At 43.1% G+C, this 22833-nt stretch overlaps 10 protein-coding genes across 10 annotated transcripts; 5 read left to right on the top strand and 5 right to left on the bottom strand.

Moving 5' to 3' along the window:
* Positions 1-155: 155 nt before the first annotated feature.
* Positions 156-1640, top strand: SAMD00019534_108770 (hypothetical protein; the record flags this gene model as incomplete). The annotated part of the gene is made up of 3 exons (XM_012893906.1): positions 156-856; positions 938-1171; positions 1247-1640. The coding sequence occupies 3 exons, from the start codon at positions 156-158 to the stop codon at positions 1638-1640; spliced, it is 1329 nt and encodes a 442-aa protein (XP_012749360.1).
* Positions 1641-1654: 14 nt separating this feature from the next.
* SAMD00019534_108760 (hypothetical protein) lies at positions 1655-2938 on the bottom strand (the record flags this gene model as incomplete). The annotated part of the gene is made up of 1 exon (XM_012893905.1): positions 1655-2938. One exon carries the CDS (start codon positions 2936-2938, stop codon positions 1655-1657), a length of 1284 nt encoding a protein of 427 aa, XP_012749359.1.
* Positions 2939-5148: 2210 nt separating this feature from the next.
* Positions 5149-6159, bottom strand: SAMD00019534_108750 (hypothetical protein; the record flags this gene model as incomplete). Its single annotated transcript, XM_012893904.1, has 1 exon — positions 5149-6159. One exon carries the CDS (start codon positions 6157-6159, stop codon positions 5149-5151), a length of 1011 nt encoding a protein of 336 aa, XP_012749358.1.
* A 228-nt stretch (positions 6160-6387) lies between these two features.
* On the bottom strand, positions 6388-8007 carry SAMD00019534_108740 (hypothetical protein; the record flags this gene model as incomplete). Its single annotated transcript, XM_012893903.1, has 4 exons — positions 6388-6921; positions 7000-7372; positions 7455-7595; positions 7676-8007. Coding segments are annotated over 4 exons (1380 nt in total), but the record flags the coding sequence as incomplete, so codon positions are not given.
* Positions 8008-9260: 1253 nt separating this feature from the next.
* SAMD00019534_108730 (hypothetical protein) lies at positions 9261-10705 on the top strand (the record flags this gene model as incomplete). The annotated part of the gene is made up of 5 exons (XM_012893902.1): positions 9261-9400; positions 9545-9830; positions 9897-10151; positions 10226-10517; positions 10605-10705. The coding sequence occupies 5 exons, from the start codon at positions 9261-9263 to the stop codon at positions 10703-10705; spliced, it is 1074 nt and encodes a 357-aa protein (XP_012749356.1).
* A 312-nt stretch (positions 10706-11017) lies between these two features.
* SAMD00019534_108720 (hypothetical protein) lies at positions 11018-12266 on the bottom strand (the record flags this gene model as incomplete). Its single annotated transcript, XM_012893901.1, has 3 exons — positions 11018-11787; positions 11864-12041; positions 12114-12266. The coding sequence occupies 3 exons, from the start codon at positions 12264-12266 to the stop codon at positions 11018-11020; spliced, it is 1101 nt and encodes a 366-aa protein (XP_012749355.1).
* Positions 12267-13232: 966 nt separating this feature from the next.
* On the top strand, positions 13233-15467 carry SAMD00019534_108710 (hypothetical protein; the record flags this gene model as incomplete). The annotated part of the gene is made up of 2 exons (XM_012893900.1): positions 13233-14025; positions 14173-15467. 2 exons carry the CDS (start codon positions 13233-13235, stop codon positions 15465-15467), a joined length of 2088 nt encoding a protein of 695 aa, XP_012749354.1.
* Positions 15468-15558: 91 nt separating this feature from the next.
* On the bottom strand, positions 15559-16668 carry SAMD00019534_108700 (hypothetical protein; the record flags this gene model as incomplete). Its single annotated transcript, XM_012893899.1, has 2 exons — positions 15559-15689; positions 15753-16668. The coding sequence occupies 2 exons, from the start codon at positions 16666-16668 to the stop codon at positions 15559-15561; spliced, it is 1047 nt and encodes a 348-aa protein (XP_012749353.1).
* Positions 16669-17864: 1196 nt separating this feature from the next.
* SAMD00019534_108690 (hypothetical protein) lies at positions 17865-18693 on the top strand (the record flags this gene model as incomplete). Its single annotated transcript, XM_012893898.1, has 5 exons — positions 17865-17888; positions 17968-18063; positions 18186-18263; positions 18374-18479; positions 18554-18693. 5 exons carry the CDS (start codon positions 17865-17867, stop codon positions 18691-18693), a joined length of 444 nt encoding a protein of 147 aa, XP_012749352.1.
* A 747-nt stretch (positions 18694-19440) lies between these two features.
* On the top strand, positions 19441-22775 carry SAMD00019534_108680 (hypothetical protein; the record flags this gene model as incomplete). Its single annotated transcript, XM_012893897.1, has 3 exons — positions 19441-19650; positions 19779-20819; positions 20952-22775. 3 exons carry the CDS (start codon positions 19441-19443, stop codon positions 22773-22775), a joined length of 3075 nt encoding a protein of 1024 aa, XP_012749351.1.
* Between the last annotated feature and the right edge of the window lie 58 nt (positions 22776-22833).

Raw genomic sequence — 22833 nt, 5'->3', positions numbered from 1 at the left:
AATGTGGCAACAACAATGATGACGCGTCATTGACGATTGAGTCGACTTCCATCGATCATCAAATTTCAATCAAACTCGTCTGATTGAGCGCACTCAATTCACTTCGTTTCACATTGTCATCATCATCAGCAACAGAGATAAAGACTACAACAACAATGTACACGAGGATAAAGGGTACAGTTGACTTGTTCCCTCGCGAGAAGCGATTGTACAACTATGTTAACGAGGTGGGTCGTCGTGTGGCCGCATTGTATGGCTTCCGCGAGATGTCCACACCAATCATTGAGAACACAGAGTTGTTTCAGCGATCGGTTGGAGGCGACAGTGACATTGTATCCAAAGAGATGTACGCCTTTGTCGATCAAGGTGGCGGCAACACATGTCTGCGACCAGAGAACACAGCGGGTGTGGTGCGTGCCATTGCACGCGAGAACAACCTTGCCTTCCCCCTGCGCTACTTCTACACAGGACCAATGTTCCGATACGAGCGTCCCCAACGTGGCAGACAGCGTCAGTTCGAGCAGCTGGGCGTAGAGTTGCTGGGCGACAGCGACCCTCGATCCGACGTCGACCTGATCGACATGGCTGGCGAGTTTCTGAAACAACTCAACATTGCCAACGACAAGTACACAATCAAGATCAACTCATTGGGTGACAGCAACTCTCGCAAGCAATATCTTGAGCAACTCAGAGCATACTTCAATCAACGACGAACATCACTCTCTGCCGACTCCCAAGCACGACTTGACAAAGGCAACGTTCTGCGCATCCTTGACTCCAAGAGTGGAGCAGACAGACAAGTCAGTCAAGATGCGCCCAAGCTAGTCGACCATCTCAATCAAGATAGTATGAGCAGGTATGTCATTGATTGATCGATCACTTGGGATGATGGATCACTCACTCACTCATTTATCACGTGACCATCATGATTGGACAGGTTCCAATCAGTGTTGAAGGGACTGGATAGGATGGATATTCGTTATGAACTAGATCACAACCTTGTAAGAGGACTTGACTATTATAGTCATACTATATTCGAGGTCGTGGTCAATAGTCCAGACTCTGGAGTCGAGTCTGACAAGTCACCTCCACTGGCAATCCTTGGTGGTGGACGTTATGATGGATTGGCCAATGAACTAGGATACAAAGGCAAGCCATTACCATCAATAGGGTATGTTGTTGATCACATCCATTCGAGAATACCTCTATACACGTCACTCACTCATACTATCAATCACAAACATAGATGGGCATGTGGAATAGAGAGGATATTATTATTCATGGATGAAGGATTGGTACCAAAGGAACCATTGCCAATCGTTATATGTACATTTGAGAGCAGTGGATCACCAGAGATTGAATGGCGTGCTAGGGAAGTTGCAAAGAAGCTCAGGAATGAAGGTTATTACACTGTGGTGTCAGACCTGTCGTTGTCCACTTCCAAACAGATCAGGGCGGCCAATCAACGTTACATGGCACCAATTGTAATTGTGATTGGTGAAGAAGAGGCTGCCATCAACTCTGTACAAGTGAAGCATATGCCGACAGAGACCAGGCAGACTGTGCACCTGGACGACCTATCACGGCACCTCAGTGGGCTTGGTGGTGTCACATCGCTGCCTCAGATCACAATGTACTAAATAATATATACTGATCATTGTTTAATCAAACATGCTCCATAATTTGATCGACTTACAACATTGTCATTATCTTTGATCAATGTCCATTTGTTATCTTGTGTTGAGTATCGATAGTTGTTGCCAGCGCCATAGAGATAAATAATTCCAAACGATCCATCATGAACAAGAGGACATCTAATTGCAAAGGTTGGACATTTGGCCAGTACGGTTGATTGTCTGTTAACTTGAGTGGAGAGATCGTATCGTTTGAATGAATCGATGGCCAGGATATAGAAACAGTTGCCATCCGGATCGAAGCAACATGAGGCGTGCTCATCAATGACACCCTTGTATAGTACATCGGTGAGCTTCGTCTGGAGATTGAACGAGAGAACATCCCGATGTGCCATGCCAGACCTCCACCCACCAACCACAATGATCGTGTCCTTGTTGTGGAGATAGGTGTACGGACGCCACAGTCCAAACTCAAGGTCTCCAACATGAGTGAATCGTTGAGTGCCAAGATCGAAGCGATCAACCCGACTCAAGAATCGATAATCTTGATCAGCTCCAGATTCATTGAATCCTCCAACAAGGTAGATGTGATTATCGCCATCGTAGAATGCCGATACTAGATATCCTCCGTCCACGCCAACGATGGGTGCATCGTACCATCGCTCCTCGGACAAAGAGAATCGATTGTATGTCGGTGTTGCGTTGCCTCCAAACACATAGACATTGCCACGTGCGTACACAACGGATGTGCATATATGGCCCAGTGGATTCTTGGTTGTTTTGTTGTTTGACGTCCACCTTGATTTGGACAAAGAGAGCATGGAGCATTCCCTCTCACGCATTGATATGATCTGGCCATCAAACTTGGATGGAGTCAATGCTGCTGAAGAAGGGAGTGACGGTGAGGCACTTTGGACAAGATAAAAGCATGATTCAATCTGCTTCTTGACGTCATCCAACTTGTCAACATCAATGCGATATGATGGGTATCGTAGAGATAATGAGTCGAGTGATTCTTGACCATTCACAATCTGAGTGTGACGAATGATCATGGCCATCAGCTCATCATCACTCAATCGATTGTTTTTGTCGTTATCGCTGTCAGCATCAACATTTGTGAACTGATTGTTGATGAATTGATTGATTGATGTGCATGATGCTATTGATTCAATCACTTGTGTTATATCATTCTCTTCGTCGACCACAGTGGCATTGTCAGCTGGTGGGTGAACCATGTTGATGATGTGATTGATATCATTGATCTCATTGATGGTGCTGTTGATGGCGGTCTTGACTTGATCCATTTGTTCGACGATCGGTGTCTTGACCCTGTGTTCTTGTGTGATGATCACTTTGATCAGTTGTTCAAAGTGATTGGTGATTTGATCATGTGTAGATTTCAACGATTGATAAGTTGTGGCACACTGTTGTAATGTCCTCCACAAATGCTCCAATCTTGGAGTGCACCATATAGTATTGAGATCCTTATTGTTCAGACTTTCCTTTATGTTGTTGACATGCTCCATCTTGTGACCATTATGAGCACGCACCAGACATTGAGGACAAACCAATACTTTGCAATCAAAGCAAATGAACTCGGTCCTCATATTAGGTTTGCCACAACAACATGTTGTTGTTGTTGTTGTTGCATTGGTATCCATTATCTGTATCTCTCTCTCTCTCTCTATGTTGTGTTTAAAGAATGAGATGAATTTTGAAGATATTTATTAGTCTTAAAAAGGAATAATGCAAAGTCCATTATTGCTTCGTTCTTCAACGGGGTCATTATCATTGATCAGTGTCCATTGATCATGTTGAGTGGAGTATCGGTAGTTTCTACCAGCGCCACAGAAGTATAAGACTCCATCCAGTCCATCATGAATAAGAGGACACATTTTGGTGAATATTGGACTTTTGGTCAAGTTTGTCGATTGTTTGTTGTTGGACAGATCGTATCGTTTGAATGAATCATCACCCAGAACATAGAAGCAGTTGCCAACACGATCAAAACAACATGAATCTAGTTCTTTGATGATGTCCTTGAAGAGAACTTCACTGACCTTTGTCTTGACATTGAATGAGATGGCATCTAAATGAGGAAGAAATCCTCCTGGCCTCCGTCCACCAACAACAATGATTGATTGATTGTCATGGTGGAAGAACGTGAATGAACTGCTAATAGGAATGCCGCCAACTGATGTGAATTGTTGAGTTTCAATATCAAAGCAATCCACTCTATTATTCGAAATACCAGCAATTGGGCCACAAACTAGGTAGATATGATTATTGTCATCGTAGCATGCTGAGATTGAATATCCGCCACCCACACCAAAAAAGTCAGACACGTACCATTGTCCATCACTCATCGAATATCGATGGAATTGCATTTGAGAAGACACACCTCCAAAAACATATACGTTGCCATGGGCATATACAATCGATGACGATATGAAGTAAAAAGTTGGTTTCCCTCCAGCTATGGTCGAAGTCCATTTAGACTCTGCTAATGAGAACACTGAGCAATCACTGGTTCCAAACACCATGATCTTGTTCGGTATATGTGGTGTTGTTGTTGTGGAGACATCAGGCTGGAAACAATCAACAAGTTCAAAGCAAGATTCAATCTGTTTCTTGATGTCATCCAACTTGTCTACATTGACAAGATATGATTGGTATTGCCTTTCTGAATCATTGAATGGACTTTGAATTTGCTGAGCGTGATGAATGATCATTGTCAACAGTTCATCATCACTCACTATGTCTTTGTTGTTGTCGTCGACTCTCGACAGGTTGTTGATGAATTGATTGATTGATGTGCTTGATATGATCAATTCAATCATCTGTGTCATATCACCATCATCATTGACATTGACTTTGCCTGTCGGATGTGCCATGTGAATGATATCATCGATCTCAATGATGATGTCGTTGATGGTGGATTTGTAATGTTCCATTTGATCGTTAATTGGTTTCTTGACTCTGTGTTCTTGTGTGATGATCACCTTGATCAGTTGTTCAAAGTGATTGGTGATCTCATCATGCTTCACCTTCAATGTCTGGTAAGATGTGGCACCAGTCTGCAATGACCTCCACAAATGGTCCAATCTTGGAGCACACCAAAATGTATTGAGATCCTTACTGGCAAGAGTCTCTTTGATGTTGTCAATGTGGTCAATCTTGTGACCATTGTGCGCACGCACAAGACATAAAGTGCAAGTCAACACTTTGCAATCGAAACATATAAACTCTTTCTTGTTTGGTTTGTTACAACATGAAGTAGTATTATCATGAGGAGTATTATTGTCCATTATATATATTACTATTTGTTATTATATCTTTATGTTCAAACTAAACCTTTGATTCATTCTTCATGCAACAACACAACACATGATCATGGACTCGAATTCTTGAGTTTGACATTCAGTCACAACTCTCTTCTGGGCAAAGATATTTATTTGCCCAACAAAGGAAGGGAGTGATTCCATGCCTGTGAAAGCCGACAACCTTCCTCCTACTAGTATATAACGGGGTGACCTCCACGGTAGGGTGGTCCTACCCTCCTACCCCGACCACCTCTGCCTGCGTTGTAGGGCGGGTACTGCTGTTGCTGTTGTTGTTGCGGGTACTGTTGCTGTTGCTGTTGCTGTTGCTGTTGCTGTTGCTGTTGCTGTTGCTGTTGCTGTTGCTGTTGATCCATCCAATTTAAATTGTCGAATGGAGAACAGCCTGACAGACTCAGTTTTTGAGGAACCGGTTGATCTAGAATCAACCCAAACACTGATTCAATCTGCTTCTTGATCTCGTCCAGCTTGTAAGTCTCGACCTTGTATGATATAGACATCACATATAATGACTTGTCATCATACTTCACTTTATCAGTCAGCTCCAAGTGATTGCGGATCATGGCCAGCAGCTGGTCATCACACAACTTATCATTGTCTGTCACTCCCTTCCATGTAGTATTGATGAACTGATTGACTGATGTGCATGATGTGATTGATTCGATGACCTTGGTTATCATCTCCCTCTCATCACCATCATCATCATCATCATCATTGTCGATGTTAACGTCCGATGGATGCACAAAGTTGACAATATGATTGATGTCGCCAATCTCTTTGATGATGTCGTTGATGGTTGACCCGACGAGATCCATTTGATTGTTGATTGGTGTCTTTGCCTTGTGTTCTTGGGCCATGATCAGTTTGATCAGTTGCTCAAAGTTATCAGTGATCTCATCATGTGTAGCTTTCAATGATCGATACGATGTTGCACACTGTTGTAATGTCTGCCACAGATGTTCCAATCTTGTAGTGCACCAGATTGAATTGAGGTCCTTACTAGCCAGCCTCTCTTTGATATTGGCAATATAGTCCATCTTATGACCATTATGTGAACGTGCCAGACATAAAGGACATACCAACTTCTTACAATCGAAGCATATGAACTCTGACTTCATGTTTGGCACTCCACAACATGCTGCTACTGCTCTTCCATTATTATTATTAAAGCCAATTGCATCCATTATCTCTATATCTATCTCTATCTTTGATTATTCAAACTATTAACTTGACGTATGCTGCAAGACTCAAGTTTGATTTTGATCGACTGCCGAGTTAATCATGAATGGAAGAATCTGATTGGTTGACTGTTTGTTTGAATCGACACGTATTACTACTGCGAAGATAAATCATCTTCACTTTATATTATATATATTATTGACTGAAGACAGACAGTCGAGAACTACACAACACTACCTCCTGGCAGTGAACTTGACATCCTCGTCATAGTCGTCGAAATTCATCTCGTCCAATGCTTCTTGATCGATGCCAGAGAAGTCTATATTCGAGTAGTCGTTGTTCATCAATGAGAAAAAGTCGTCGTCGCTGATCATTGGAGGCTGGTGCACTGATATTGACGCCGGACCTCCGTGGAGTATCGCCGCGCCGTCCTGAATTATGTCGATCTGGTTGCTGCTGTCGTTGTACGATGTGAACTCGCCCATCTCGATCTCGTCCACTTCGAATGCCGCGTAGTCCGAGTTCTTCAGACCCGAGTACTCGTTGACCTTGCCGTCGGTGATCTTTGTGCCCTTGAATGCGTGCACCGTCTCCTTGACCATGTCTCGCTGGCTGACACTATTGATCACAGACTTGAACACTGAGCCCATCTCCACGCGATGTATCAATGGTGCCGAACTGAATGCTCGCACTCTATACAGCTCGTAAGGGAATGCGTATATATGTAAGATTGATACACCAAACATCTCAAAGCAGATGAGGAAGTTCTAAAGTTGGGAAGTCGGTCGGTTGGTCAGTAGATGGGATCATTCCAGTGATCCATGATCATGATCTTGTTAACATACATTTAGACCTGCAGACACCTCACCAGTCTCCCAGCCATCGATACCTTTGATCACACCGAGCGTGACCATGCCAGAGATGACCACTGATTGCCAGAAACAAAAGAAGACGACGATCTTGATTGAGGTGAATTTGAGGAGGGGCTTGTAGGGCGCCAGCTCCTCGATCGTAGCTTGATAGAATAGGACGATGATGTACAGCGCCACTGTAACTGACAAGTTGATTATCAGTGATGCGTAGGGATAGAAGTCTGTCACCTTGAACTCTCCCTCAGAGTACAGATGGAAGCGCGCCAATATAGCCGATACCAATGTGATCGTTGGTCTAATCAGGACATATTGTAACATGCCCATTCTACATATTTGAAGGAATCGTCTATATATATGTTTGATTGATGTGTTAGGTTTGATTGATTGATTGAATGATTGAATGAGTGCAAGGATGAGGATACACATACTCGTTGGGTTTAACTTTACAAAAGAGTGGCATTGGTAGCTTTAGAGGTGGATGTGATATAAAGTGAGTTACCAAGTTCCTGTCGCCGCCACCATAGCTGACACAGAGACAGAAGAACATATATAGTACATATGCTTCGTAGCTGAGGACATGTTAGTCAATCAATCAATCAATCAATCAATGTCATTCATTCAACGTCAATCGATCAATGTCACAACTTACCAATCTCTAAACAATGAGAAGTAGACCTCGTAGCTGTGGAAGACGAGTGAAAGTAGGGAGTAGATGGCGTATATAGGTATCATGAATACGATACGAACAATGTATCGTTGGTGATCGGGTTGAGTATAGTACTTGAGATGTTTGTAGATGAGATGAATTGATAGTATTGTGGCCAGCAGTACAAAGACTCCTGCTATTGCGAACAGGGCCCAGATGGCGGGCACCGACTCGGCAAAGAATGGAATATAGACATAGATCACCTTTTCATGACTGCCACTGCTACTGCTGGCGTGTTGATCTTGGTCCTGTGAACCATGTGATGAATCCATTCCTTATGTATCTATGTATGTATGTTTCGATTGATTGATCGATCGCTCTTGTGTGTATTGGTATGTGACTGGCTGATCAGCCTTGATGTTTGATTGAAGGAACTATTGATGCTGGTTTGTTTGTTGACTGCCAAGTCAGTTACTTGACAGCTGTTCTCTGTTGAATATATTAATTAAATATATGTATGTATGATTATCAAGACGATCGATGAGTCTGTGATTGAATGATTGAGTTGAGTGATGAGTATTAGACAAAAGTAATATAACAAGTATAATAAATAATATGGGTATGGTATGTGTATGTATAGGTGAGTGAGTGAAGGCAAGGGGAAATGATTATTGTTGTGGTCTTCTTTTCTCTCTCTCTCTCTCTATCTTGTTGTTAGAGAGCGTGTGTATGTTTGTGTGTGAATGTATGAATGAAATGAATGAATGAATCGAAGGTGCTATGATGAGAGAGTGCAAGTGGTGGTGGTGATAATGGTGATGATGGTGAAACACTGGGCGGGCAGCTAGCCATCTAATAGTCAGATGATATGAGGTGGTCTGTTTTTTCAAAGGCTCCACCCACACACCAACTGGTGGGCTGCGTCGTGATCGATGGTCCGTGCCTGTGTCGTCTGTTTGTTTTGCTTTGTTTTGTGTTCCCAAACAAACAATAATTTGAAAAAAATCAAACATATAAAACGATGATGGACTCAGTCCGTTGTTGACTACATAGACTCATTAATTGATTGAGTTAGTTCCACAGCAACATTATCATTGTTGTTGACATAAACTGAATGAGGTAGCATTCATTCATTAATTCATCCATTAATGTTGTTCATGTATCCTTGCAAGGCCTCGAATGTCTTTATCCACATTTTCAAACACTCTCAAAGTCATTGACCATTTGGTCATTAATAGCAATCATAGTAGACTTAATAAGTGCGGTGGATTAATTGTAATTGTTTGTTTTATGATTATTAGTGAGATATAAAGTGATGGAGCTCAAAGAGCAACAAGTCCCTTTGATTCTTTGCTGGAGGTCGAAGATGAAAAAATAAAAAAGGAATTATCTTTTTCTCTTTCACTCTCTTTTGAGAGAGGGAGGTCAACCTTTCACTTTCCTTCACAGATCCCCACACAATCGGGTCTCACAACCATTCATCCAACAATTCATAATCAATATCATTCATCCATCATCACATCATTTATTATATATATATATACAGTTATAAATATATATATTCATACAATATACATAAATATATATAATGGAGGAAGATAACTATAATGATGAGTACGAGTCATCATTCCTCGGTGACTTGGGTTACGGCGAGGAGAACCAGAATGAGGGTCAATCATCATCACAAATTGAGAACAAGCCAAAGATCTTCTTGATGGGTTTGAAGAGGTAGGTCACAGCAGCATAGTATATGACAACAGCAGCAGTAGCAGAACAACAATCGCGACACATCACAAGAGAGGGCAGATGATTGACACGACACATTCATTCAATCAATCATTCAACCATTCAATCAATCAATCAAATATAAAGGTCTGGAAAGTCATCTATTCAAAAGGTCGTCTTCCACAAGATGTTGCCAAATGAGACATTGTTCTTGGAGAGCACTAGCAAGGTTGTAAAGAATGATATCTCCAACAGCTCATTCGTTCAGTTCCAGATCTGGGACTTCCCAGGTCAATTGGACTTCTTCGATCCAGCCTTTGACTACGAGTTCATCCTCAACAACTGTGGTGCCATCGTCTTTGTCATTGATGCTCAGGACGACATCACAGAGGCTTTGATGAAGTTGCATCAGACCATTGTCAAGGTTCACCAGGTATGTTTGATTGTTCGTTCGATCGATCGGGTCACGACTCATACTAATCAATCAATCAATCAATAGATCAACCCAGCTATCCACTTTGAGGTGTTCATTCACAAGGCTGATGGATTGACTGATGATCACAAGATCTACACACAGAGAGACATTCAGCAGAAGGCCACTGATGAGCTGGCCGACGCTGGCATCCACACTCACCCAAGCTTCTACATCACCAGTATCTACGATCACTCCATCTTTGAGGCATTCTCCAAGGTCATCCAGAAGTTGATTCCACAACTCCCAACTCTCGAGAATCTGCTCGATGTCTTCATCTCCGTATGTGTAACACTGATTGATTGATTGATCGAACGAATCAATACTTACATCATCCTTGACGATCAATTATACAGAGATCAAGAATCGAGAAGGCATTCTTGGTGGACGTTGTTAGCAAGATCTATGTGGCCACTGATAACTCCCCAGTGGACATGCAGACCTACGAGCTGTGCAGTGATATGATCGATGTAGTCATCGATGTGTCTTGCATCTATGGATTGAAGGAGGAGGAGGAGGGACTGGGTTACGACCAAGAGTCTCACTCTGTCATCAAGCTCAACAATGGCATGATATTATATTTAAGAGAGGTCAACAAGTATCTGGCCCTGGTGTGTCTGCTTCGTGAGTCCAACTTTGATAAGCACGGTAAGTGTCCGTCCTGTTGTAGTAGTCATGTGTATGTCTGGTCTGGCTTGACGACTTACCCTTCATTCTTTCTTTCTATTCATTCAGGATTGATCGACTATAACTTTATTTGTTTCAAGAAGGCTATTGAGGAGGTCTTCTCCAGGAGAACGGCCCAAAGCAAGAAGAAGGCCATCAAGAAGAACTAAACGCATACTTGACGAACAATGGCGAATGGCAGGAGTATCATCATTCATCATCCATCAATCATACAATTAATCAGCAACCAACAACAAGAACAAATTGAGCAAAGGGAGGGGCTTGAACCTTGTTGTTGGCGCATGACTATCATCAACATCAGCGACGCAACCCTCCTGAACACCATCCCACCTGGTCATTGACCATGTCCAGGTCCCCAATCCACCAACTCATCCATCACATCCACTTGTCCAATACACCTATCCACTCCCATCCATCTATCTGTCTGTTTGTCTTAGGGTATACAATGATTATTATTATTATTATTTGTTCAATGTGAACTTGCCTCCAATTCCACTATCCAGCTTGTAGTCGCCTGAAAGCTGTTTGTCGATTGAACCAGAAGGTCCGGTAAGCTTGCCAACGTAGTTGCATGGCAACTCGACGCCATCACCAGAGACCACCTCGTACTCTGTGAAGTTGATGGTGTCCTTGTCGACGGTGCCCTTGAACTTGGTCTTGGTGCTAAAGTCAACCCAGTCGATGGTGCCCTCGACGCTCTTCTCTGTCTTGCGGCCTGTGACCTTGAGACTGAGCGCAAAGTCCTGCACGAGGTTGCCCTCAAACTCCTTGCCCACGACCAGGAAGGGCAACAGCACGATCTTCTCTCGCTTGGTCATCGTCATCTTGATGGTGCTGACGTTGGTGTCGTCATGTGTGGTCTTGCCGTCGAGCGTTGGCTTGTTGCTGCTGGACATGGCGAACTTGGCCTGATAGGTGCTGGGGATGTTGAGCTGATCGCCGTCACCAATCTCCTCGTACTCCTCCCAGTTGAACTCGTTGTCCTTTAGTGTGGCTTTGAACTTTGCCTTGGCATTGAGCATTGGCCACTCTGTCTCGCCCAATATCGTCTCATCCTTCTCATCAATCTTTAGTATCCTCAAGAATAGAGGATATGTCTCGTCATGGTCCACGCATGTTCCACACCATACACAGCCAGGTTCAAAGTTCTTCAATATATCCAACTTTGCCTTCTTTGTTGCTGCTGCATTGTCATCTGCATTACCATCATCAGTGTCTTTTCTCTTCTTGTCTAAAGTAATGTATGAAAGTGTCAGTCATACATGCATTCATTCAATCAATCATTCATACAATCACGTTGATCATACCATCAGTAGATGTAGTAGATGTTGATGTGGATGCTAGTAGATAGTCGGATGGGTTCAATCTCTTTGCTTGTTTGACAGACTCGATGATGAACTCCTTCTTGACGATTGGTATATTGAGTGTCTCAGCCTTTGTGATGTCAGCAGTCAAACTGCTATCATTGCAAACGACCAATGTTGTCTTTTGGTTTGTGTATGATGTTAGGTGTCACGTTCATCAATACTACCAATAGTACCCATATAGCCTACCTACCTTCTTATTGATTGATCTTGTTGCAACAACAGTTCCACCCAACTCTGATATTTTGTCCAACAGTTTATCATGTTCATCCTTATCCACTGTCTTCTCCAAGAAGACAAACACATCCTGTTCAAATATCTCTTCAACCATTGAGGCGTCTGCCATGTTTTGTGTATATATCAGTATATCTCTGTATAATCTTTTGATTGATCTTCAGAATGAATGAATCCTGGACACTTCAGGCAAGTGTCTGCTGATATTATTTTTTCTTATAAATCTAATTTTGTGTTTGTATTCAAACACCATGAATCTAGTTGTCAACACAGATACACCATGAATCTAGTTGTCAACAACTATGAATGAGGGTTACCCTGGCTCACTAACAATATCCTGGAAGTATGTATAAAACAAAACAAAAGAGATAATGAGTAGGGATAGGACAGATCTCGATTGTTTCTTCAAGTAGAGTTTGATTGCTGTGATGAGATCTTGTTTCTAATTCATATTTACAAGATATCTCAATTGATTAGTTATTCAGAAACATTATGGGATAGATACACAAACAATAGATAAGAATAAACTCAGTTATCTCTTACCATGTGCTAATCAACCAAAATGATGGTGACCCTTCTTCTTTATTTCCAGTGTTTCTGGAAAAACAATCCACACATCACTATTTGATCAGAAACATATTAATAAATAATTAGTGCCAGATCTTGGACGTTTTATTACTTCAAATCAATCAATCAAATATTCATAGATATATATGGTATCAATCAACGATGTAAGTATCCAACACTATCTGGAACTATCCCACCTCCACACACATCATCATCTGACAAGTTCAAACATCTTTAGATCTCCAGAACATACTTGACTCGATTCTATAATTGCCAATATCAATCATGCAGAGGAGAACAAAAGATTGAACATGATAATGTGATCAGATTAGTGCTGACCAACAAGACGTTGGTAAGGATGATCATTGCATTGTCTGCAAGAAGTGTACCTGATCATCACGCCATCAAGCACTATGACCAGATGCAAGATGCATCAAGAGTAATCTCATCAGGTCATTATGGTGTTTTAATTGATCGATTGATGCGCGGATGTCATTTGCACTGGTCATACATGTCACTCGAGCAGTTGATCAAGTCGCCCGTCTCACAGGTCAGTGACGATCTGATCAAGTATGTCTACGCCAACAATCAGTTGATGTTCTCTCGATCAAGTCTATTGATTGCCGCTGTGGCCAGTGGTCGAGTGGAAGTGTACAAACTACTAAAGTGCCAGAAGAAGCCAGTGTCATTCGATGACATTCTCAAGCGACAAGAGAACAGCCGCGTGGACTACCTGCTGATCGCTATGGAGTATGGGCGATTGGCGATGTTTGAGTATCTTTTGCAACGACAGAACAAACATGACTGGGATCAGAGGGTCGCCACGCAGAAGGAGACACATCAGTATGGCGTACCGATCAGTCAGAACGTTGACATTGATTGGAAGGACGTGGCCAGTATGATCAGGCTATTGATGCCCTTCATTGAACAACATAATCAACGTGGTGCCACTGGATCCACTACCAAGATGCTCATCAGAGACTATTTTGAGCACTCTTTCTACGTCTTGCTCAAGTGTCAAGACGTTGAACTCGCGAGACAGGCTATCAATCACATCGACTTTGACCTGGCCCAATTCAAGATGTACTGTGATGAGGTTTTCAGGCCGACTGTTGCCGCACCACTCGACCCTGACGTAGACGTCGAGCCCGACCCACTCTTGGATATATTGTACCGTGACTCAAGTTGTGATACTCCCACATCAGATGACCATATCAGACAATCATTCAAGCATCTTCTCGACATATTGGTGGTCTATGGAAAGCAGAGTTGGATTGATAAGTCACAGGCACTCGCTCAATCATGTAAAGATATAATGACAAGTGATCTTGGTTCGATATACCTTGTGATCATGGACATGTTGGCATCATTKTGGCAACACGCAAGAGACTGTATTGGCCACCATTGGTATCACATATTYCGTAAAGGATTATTCAAGTATATCAATCAAGATCGTTCGATGTTTGATCAGCCACATACTCATGATCAGATGGACATTATCTTGAAGACATTGATCAAAAATGATGGATTGGCTACAATATGCACATATGGTACTGTTGAGATGTTGGAGCGTGCACACTATTTGATCAATCTACCAGAGTGTGATCATCCAGTATCACATCACCCTCAGTTGGTCGTCTATCCAAAGTCATCAGACATCACAAGATACATCAAACTTCATCGTCTATTCAATCTTTCAAAGACCGACACGTTGTATCATTGCGCAGCAATGGGTGACTTGGACTCGATCAAGTTCTACCTGGACACGTACCCAATTCAATCAGCATTAGATCATTCTGTAAATGATGAGCCAAGGTATCGCATGATAACATCACAATCATTCGACAAAGTAATGGACATTCAATCAATGTTGTATCCCAAGTTTGATCATCTATCTGAAGGTGACAACAGACTAAGGATGCTCGATTGCCTTGATGGATGTACCAGCGCACTCACGCTGTCACATGTCAAGATGTACAGCGATGAGGCATTGCAGTACATGAAGTTCTGTCCAAGACCTGGACATGGAGTGATTGATCAAGAGGTCATCAAACATCTACTTGGAATTAATATTGACAAACCAATGTTCAATGCTCTGCTATTATATGTCTTTGGAAATGGATTGAAGGACATCATATTGTGGATGGAGGATAGTTATCCAGATGCATTGGACAGGATACTTGAGACTGCATTCGAGGTCGCGCCACTACTACACAAGGCATTCATCAATGGTCACTATCACATCACTGATTATATATTGGGAAAGTATTATTCAGACTATGATGAGAGGACCTGGACATGGATTGGACTACAAAGTGACCTATTCTACATCAAGAAGATATTCACAACTCGTTATCCAACTGGTGATATAATGTTGATAATAATCAGGTCGGCATGCTCAGTTGGAAACGATCAAGTGTTCAACTATTTGATGTCCAACTACAATATCAAGTTTGGTGACTTTATCAATGATCGTGCTAATAGATGTCTGTTCTTGGACAGAGTGGATATGTTGGAGACCTTGGTCAAACATTATGCAGTGGAGATGGAGGACTCTATGGACGATCCAATCACCACGATCAAACATTCAATCATCAAGTTTGCTCAGACCCGCCAAGAAATAGACTGTCCACTCTGTATGAACTACCTTCTCGATGGAATGGATAGCAAGAAGGCCCTCCCATTCGTCAAGCATATCCCATTGGTTAGGCACTATCGTGGTATGACCGCGACTGGAAGACAATAAATGTATATATATTGATCAATGATTGAATTATTGAATGATTGATTGATTAAATAAATGAATGACCAACAGATTTAATGTTGGACGTTCACAACTATAATATAAGTATCTCCAACTTTGGGGATGATCCATTGATGTTGCCAACTTTGGATGCGACTCCAGGACTGTATGGTATCCTTGGACTTCTGGTATGTCTTCCAAATGTCTTTGGTGATAGTGACATAACTGGATTGAATATTGAATGTTAGGACTTGATCGTGAGGGTAACATTTGGAATATACTACATACCTCTGGGACTCTTGTACTTGCGCTCCATCAACTCGATCTTGTCTTTGTAGAACTTGGTCATCTCCTCTAATGATTGTTTGTCCTTCTCAAGCTTGAATGTGTTTGTCAACTCTCTCTTCCTCTTCTCACGCAGTCTCCTCACTTTGGCTCGCAATAACTCTATCAATATCTTATCTTTGTCAGTTGCTGCAATGTGATGATGCTCCTCATCGTCTGAATCATCCACTACACTCTCCTTCTCTTGTCCTTTCTCTAGCTTGTCATTATTGGGTGCAGTGGCAAAGTAACTGGAGAACATTGAGAGTGATGGGGCGTATATTGAGGACAATGATAGACTCTTGATCATTCCCAATCCCTTTGGCTTATATGGTAGTTGTTCTAGCAGCTGCTTCTCATCAATTACATCCACATGATGTATATCATTTTTCCTCGTTGTTTGTTCATTGTTTGTTGTTGTTGGAGTGGTTGCCATTGTACTTAGTTGTTGCTGCTGTTTCTGTTGTTCTGTTGTTCGCATCAATGCCGAGGCAACAGCATTAGAAGTTAGATTGGCAATGACATTTGTTGGTTTGTTCTTGTTTTGTTGTTGTTGCTGGAGTGTTGTTATCGTCTTCTTCTGCTCCAGGATAATATTCCTTGCTCTCTCCAAGTTCTTCCTTGACTTTTCTCTCTCCTTTAACAATGCCTCTCTCTCTCTTTGATATGCACTTAATCTCTCCTTCAACTTTAGGTTCTCTCGTACTAAATTCTCCAGAGTATACTTTCCAGGCTCTTTTTCCTTTTCCTTATCCTGTTGTTGTTGTGTATTATTATTATTATTATTATTATTTCCATCATTAGAATCTGTATCGACAACTACAACTCTCAACTCTGCAGCAGGGATTGCCAACTCCCTCTTTGGCTCACTCTCGCTCATATTGTGTTCTTAAATATATTCTTAATGATAAACTATATAACTACTAACTAATATGTAGTCTGTCAATCTATTGATGAATGGTAGGGCAAACATGTTCAAACTACAAGCTTGCCACACCCATGTCCAGCAACAGCGGGATCATTTCCATTCATTCCATTCATTCACACTGCCTTTGGGGAATCTTCGTGAACTTATCCATCCACATCCAACACACTGTTCACTCACTCACACACAAACACATACATACACATAAATATTTACAATGTTGCACATGTATATTAATATGTATTTAGTGTGAAGTGATACAGATAGTTGGATCTGATCAAGAAGATCATTATTGACGTAACGTTATTCTAAAAAAGGCTTTGTTGAAGTTGGTGACGCGTATTGACTCAAAGTGATGTGTTTGAATGGAATGCAGCTCATACACACACAAAGAAAGAAAAAAGAATTAAATAGAAGAGAAGGAGTAGTTGAATGGGTGGGTGAGAGGTGGGTGCGAAGATTGGTTGGGTGGGTGGGGAGGAGGATAGCAACTCCGTTTTCCATTCTTTTGTCAACCATTGGTTATTGTTAGTTTAGTAAAGTTTGTTGTACAAAGAGATAAAGACACATAGACACAGAGAGTTAGAAAGTGTTAATCGATTAAACAAAGAAGAAGAAGTTTCGAACGCGAGAATCTAGATAAATAGATAGATAGAGATACATTATATATACATGTATGTCAAACAAACGATCTCTCTTGTTGATTTCTATTGCTACAATATGCATTGTTCGAATCACCATTCCTTCATTCATCTTGGTCATAGACAAAGCAGACTACGTATTCTTTATTGTTGTTGAGCATCGCAACATGGGGAACAACGTCTGTTGACTTTTTAATTTTTTTTAATTGACAAACTCACTCTCCCAAGAGCTGATCAATCGCATCACATCACAGCACACTCACTTCTCTCAACTCTCACACCAACACCAACGTCATTAGTTTCAAAGACACCTCCACTTCACTTCACTTCACACTCAACATTCAATATTCATTCAAATACAGATTTCTTCATTCAATTATTTAGATTTCTTCGTAGCAATTGTTATTATTATTACATCTTCAACTCATAGATAACAAGTGATAGTACATTTAGACTTACATTTACAATCATCTTAAAGTATACAGTAGATCATAACATTTGATACATACAATGGCATTAAAGAGAATCAACAAGGTATGTTATAATTATAATTATGATTGAATGATTGACCAATGAGTCTTGCTTCTTACTTACATCTTTTATCAATCAACAGGAATTGTCCGATCTGGCTCGTGACCCACCTACATCTTGCAGCGCAGGACCATGTGGCGAAGACCTTTTCCATTGGTCTGCAACTATTATGGGACCCGTAAGTGATCTATGATCGCGATCTCTGATCTTTGATTCTTGTTTGACTCAACCTTGTGGTCAATCACATAACATGATACGATACTAACATTATTGTGATCGTTGCTTTTAAATGGACAACAGAAAGACTCACCATATGATGGAGGTATCTTCTTTTTAAATATTCATTTCCCAACGGACTACCCATTCAAGCCACCCAAGGTAAGATTCATTCAATGTCTTTATATATGTTGTCGGCAGTCGACACGACAACCAACAGTTTAACCATCTAACATGTTGCTTGTCTTCACATCACACAACACAATCAACAGATCAATTTCCAGTCCAAAGTTTATCATCCAAATATCAACGCTAATGGCAGTATTTGTTTGGACATTTTGAAGGAACAGTGGAGTCCAGCATTGACTATCCCCAAGGGTACATATTCATTCATTAGTTCATAGTTCATCACACTGAATAGACACTCTAACTTATGTCCCCCATCACTATAGTATTGCTTTCGATATGTGCCCTTCTTACAGACCCCAACCCAGACGATCCTCTGGTGCCAGAGATTGCCAACTTGTATAAAACAGACAAAGCGAGGTTTGAGGCGAATGCAAAGGAGTGGACCCGCAAGTATGCGCAGTAGAAGCTCACGAGATGATATATAGTATTGCTCTTCTCTTTTGACCTTCAGACAGCCAATAAAGAACAAGCAAACTCCTCCTCATCATCATCATYCCCCATCCAAAGTTACTACTTCATCATCTTCGTCATCTTGGTTGTCCTTCCTGTCACTGTTCGGAATGGTGTACATCATTATCCGAGGTGAGATGGCTACATGTAGCCATCTTTAGCTTGCCTGTTGTTTCGTTGACAATAATTATATATATCTTGATCATCCTGGTCAATCCAATTGGACAACAAACAATAATTAACATTTAAACAAACATCAGCCAGTCGTGACGTTTTGCCTTGTTGTTGGTTGGACACTGTCCTCCCTCGAGGGTATCAAAGCCCTATCCTGCCTTGTTGCCGTGTGTGTCAATCATCACTCAAACTTATTTGAAAATTTTGATCATTATTCAAATAAAATGTTGATCAAATCACCTTTTTTCAGTGTGATAATGTAAACAATGGTCAGGGGGTTTCTTTGTTGTGGTCCACCTCTCTACCCTCAGTCGTCTCTATGCTACCCATTGATCGTTAGCATAACAAACAACAACAACTCATTCTTATTCTTTATCTATATTATTACAAACAAACAAAGATATATCTCAATCAATCGATCAATCAGTCAAACAAGACGACAATAATCACACCTTAAGATGGTAAGTTTGAATGAAATGAATGAATGAGTGATCAGTGATGGTCCAGTTGTTGACTGATACCATCAATGCCATATACACAGACGACAAGAACACGTAAGGTGGTGGACACATCATCGGCACCTGTCTTGAGCAATCTGGCAAACACCACATCAGCCTCAACGATCAGACCAGTCAACAACAGGGTCGGAGTGGATGATCTTGTAATGTTGCCATCAGTATCCGAGGCAGCCTTGAACGATAACGTCCAAAAGAGATACAAGGAAGGAATCATTTATGTAAGTTGGTGATGGGGATTGATGGGTGGGGGTCGGGGTAGGGGGTGAGGCTGGAACTATTCCAGCCTCGCCCACACCCAACCACACAAACATATACTGACCAAACAATCAATCAAACTATCTTATAGACATCCATCGGACCAGTATTGATATCATGTAATCCTTATAAACAATTGGGTATATATGGAAAGGAGTACATTGATTTGTACAAGGGCAAGCATGAGTTTGAAATACCTCCACACATCTACAGTGTGGCGGACAAGGCATACCGCGCTCTCCAGTCAGAGCACGAGAACCAGTGTATCATTATCTCGGGCGAGTCGGGCGCCGGCAAGACCGAGGCGTCCAAATACATCATGCAGTACATTGCCAGCATCACAGGCAGTAGCCGCGACGTCGAGCGCGTCAAGAACCTGATCCTCGAGTCCAACCCGCTGCTCGAAGCCTTTGGCAATGCCAAGACGCTGAGGAACAACAACTCATCGCGTTTTGGCAAGTATATGGAGATCCAGTTCAACTATGTGGGCGACCCCGAGGGAGGCAAGATCACCAACTACCTGCTCGAGAAGTCACGTGTCGTGCTACAGACCGTTGGCGAGCGCAACTTCCACGTGTTCTACCAACTGCTGACTGGCGCCACACCAGAGGAGCGCGAGCAACTGTCCCTACTGCAGCCGGACAAGTATGAGTACCTAAACAAGAGTCGTTGCTACACAGCTGACGGCATAGATGATGCAGCCGCACTCAAGGCCACCCGCCACGCCATGGAGGTTGTTGGCATCACTGCTGACGAGCAGAAGCAGATATTCAAGCTGTTGTCTTCCGTCCTACTTCTGGGCAACGTCACATTCAACAGCAACAAGCAACAAAAGGCAGAGGTTGCCGACAAGGCCCAGCTTAAGACTCTGGCCAACCTGATGGGCGTGGATGCTGCATTGCTCGAGTCCTCACTTGTGGTACGTGTGGTCACGGCTGGACCACGCAAGGGAGAGACTATTCGCGTGCTTCAGAACGTGGAGCAAGCCTCCGCGGCTCGTGATGCCCTGGCCAAGGCCATCTACAGCAAGTTGTTCGATTGGTTGGTTAGGACCATCAATCGTTCGATCGAGGTCAAGACCAAAGGCAAGGTTATTGGTGTCCTTGATGTATATGGATTCGAGATCTTCCAGGTATGTATTTTTAGAATGTCCGTCGTGTTTCCGTACCATTACCACCTCACGTGGCTACGCGGAAACACATGGAAACAGGGTGGAGACACACTGAAACTGACCCTACCTACACTACACAAACAAACCCAATAGAATAACAGCTTCGAACAGTTCTGTATCAACTATGTTAATGAGACATTGCAACAGATATTCATCGACTTGACATTGAAGACTGAGCAGGAGGAGTACGTGTCAGAGGGCATCAAGTGGGTGCCAGTGGACTATGTCAACAACAAGCCATGTGTAGACTTGATCGAGAAGAAGCCATTTGGTATTCTAGCAATCTTGGATGAGGAGTGTCTGTTCCCAGAGGGTAACGACGCCAGTCTGCTCGAGAAGCTCGGCAAGCTGTTTGCCGCACACTCACATTACTCTAAGGTGCCACTGACATCCAACCAGCGCCAGTTCATCATCAATCACTACGCCGGAAAGGTGTACTACAACATCGACGGCTTCCTCGACAAGAACCGCGACACTCTATTCAACGACCTGATTGGCTTGGCCACATCGTCATCGCTATCCCTGCTCGTCGAGGTCTTCCAGTATGTGCCAGTCATTGAGGAAATCGACCCCAACGTCGAGTCGGCCAAGTCACTGGACCGCCTCAAGAAGACAGGCTTTGCCAACCAGCAGGCCAAGAGCATCATCCCCACTGACAAGAAGCGTCCAATCACAGCGGGCTTCCAGTTCAAGTCGCAGGTGACCGCACTTCTCAAGTCTCTATACAGCTGCAACCCTCACTACATCCGTTGCATCAAGCCCAACGAGGTTAAACGCGCACTCGACTGGGACGCTGGTCGCTCGTCAGAACAGATCCGCTACCTTGGTCTCTATGAGAACCTGCTGGTGCGTCGTGCCGGTTACTGCTACCGTCAGACATACGCCAAGTTCATGCGCCGTTACTACATGATCGGTAAGAAGACATGGCCAAAGTGGGAGGGCGACGCCAAGAACGGCGCTGAGATCCTGTTGGCTGAGCTGGGCATCCCACAGAGCGAGTACCAGTTTGGTGTCAACAAGATCTTCATCCGCAACCCACAGCCACTGTTTGACCTGGAGGACAAGCGCACTGCTCGCATCCACCAGCTGGCCACAATGCTGCAGGCCACATGGAAGATGTACAAGACTCGTCGCTGGTACCTCCAGACACTGGCTGCCATCAAGATCCAGCGCGCATACCGCAGCTGGCTACTGCGCAAGGAGTGTGTGCAACTCAAGAACCACTCACAGAACATCTTCCAGGGACGCAAGGAGCGCAATCGCAACAGTCTTGTGCTATCATCGATCGCATTCTATGGTGACTTCTTGTCGCTGTCAACTGACGCCTACGTGCGCCAAGTGCTGACACGCGAGGAGGGTCCACAGGCGGCCGTGCGACTGAGTGTACAGGTGTCCAAGATCAACCGTCATCACAAGATACAGAAGCGTGCACTCATTGTGACCAACGCCAACGTGTTCCACATTGTGCCTCTGGCCAAGCCCAAGAAGGACGGCGCATGGTTCACGTTGAAGCGCACGATCCCCCTGGGCGCCATCGAGCGTCTCAGCTGCTCTAAGCTGCGCGACAACTTCTTTGTGATCCACGTCGACCAATCTCAGAAGGCCGACTACATCTGTGAGACCAATCGCAAGACAGTATTCATCACGCTGCTCTCCAAGCTGTACCAGAAGCACGTCAACAAGACACTGACCATCGACTTTAGCGACGAGATTGCCTATCGCTCACAAAAGGGAGCCACTCAGGCTGTCTTCCAGCGCGTCGACACCCTTCCCAAGGAGCAACTATTCGTTGCCAAGCCCAGCAAGAACAGCATCAAGATCACTGTAGTGCCAGGCGAGAGTGCAGACTCATCCGTCCTGCTCAAGACTGACCCCGCAGCCGCCTCATCATCATCGACCACCCATCAGCGGGCGTGAACAATGAATGAGTGAGCAAGCGAGCGAGGGAGGGAGAGATACAATAAATAACATTATA

Source organism: Acytostelium subglobosum, assembly GCF_000787575.1.
Source record: "Acytostelium subglobosum LB1 DNA, scaffold: scaffold29, whole genome shotgun sequence".
Taxonomy (NCBI): domain Eukaryota; phylum Evosea; class Eumycetozoa; order Acytosteliales; family Acytosteliaceae; genus Acytostelium; species Acytostelium subglobosum.
This window is presented reverse-complemented; position numbering and strand designations above follow the sequence as displayed.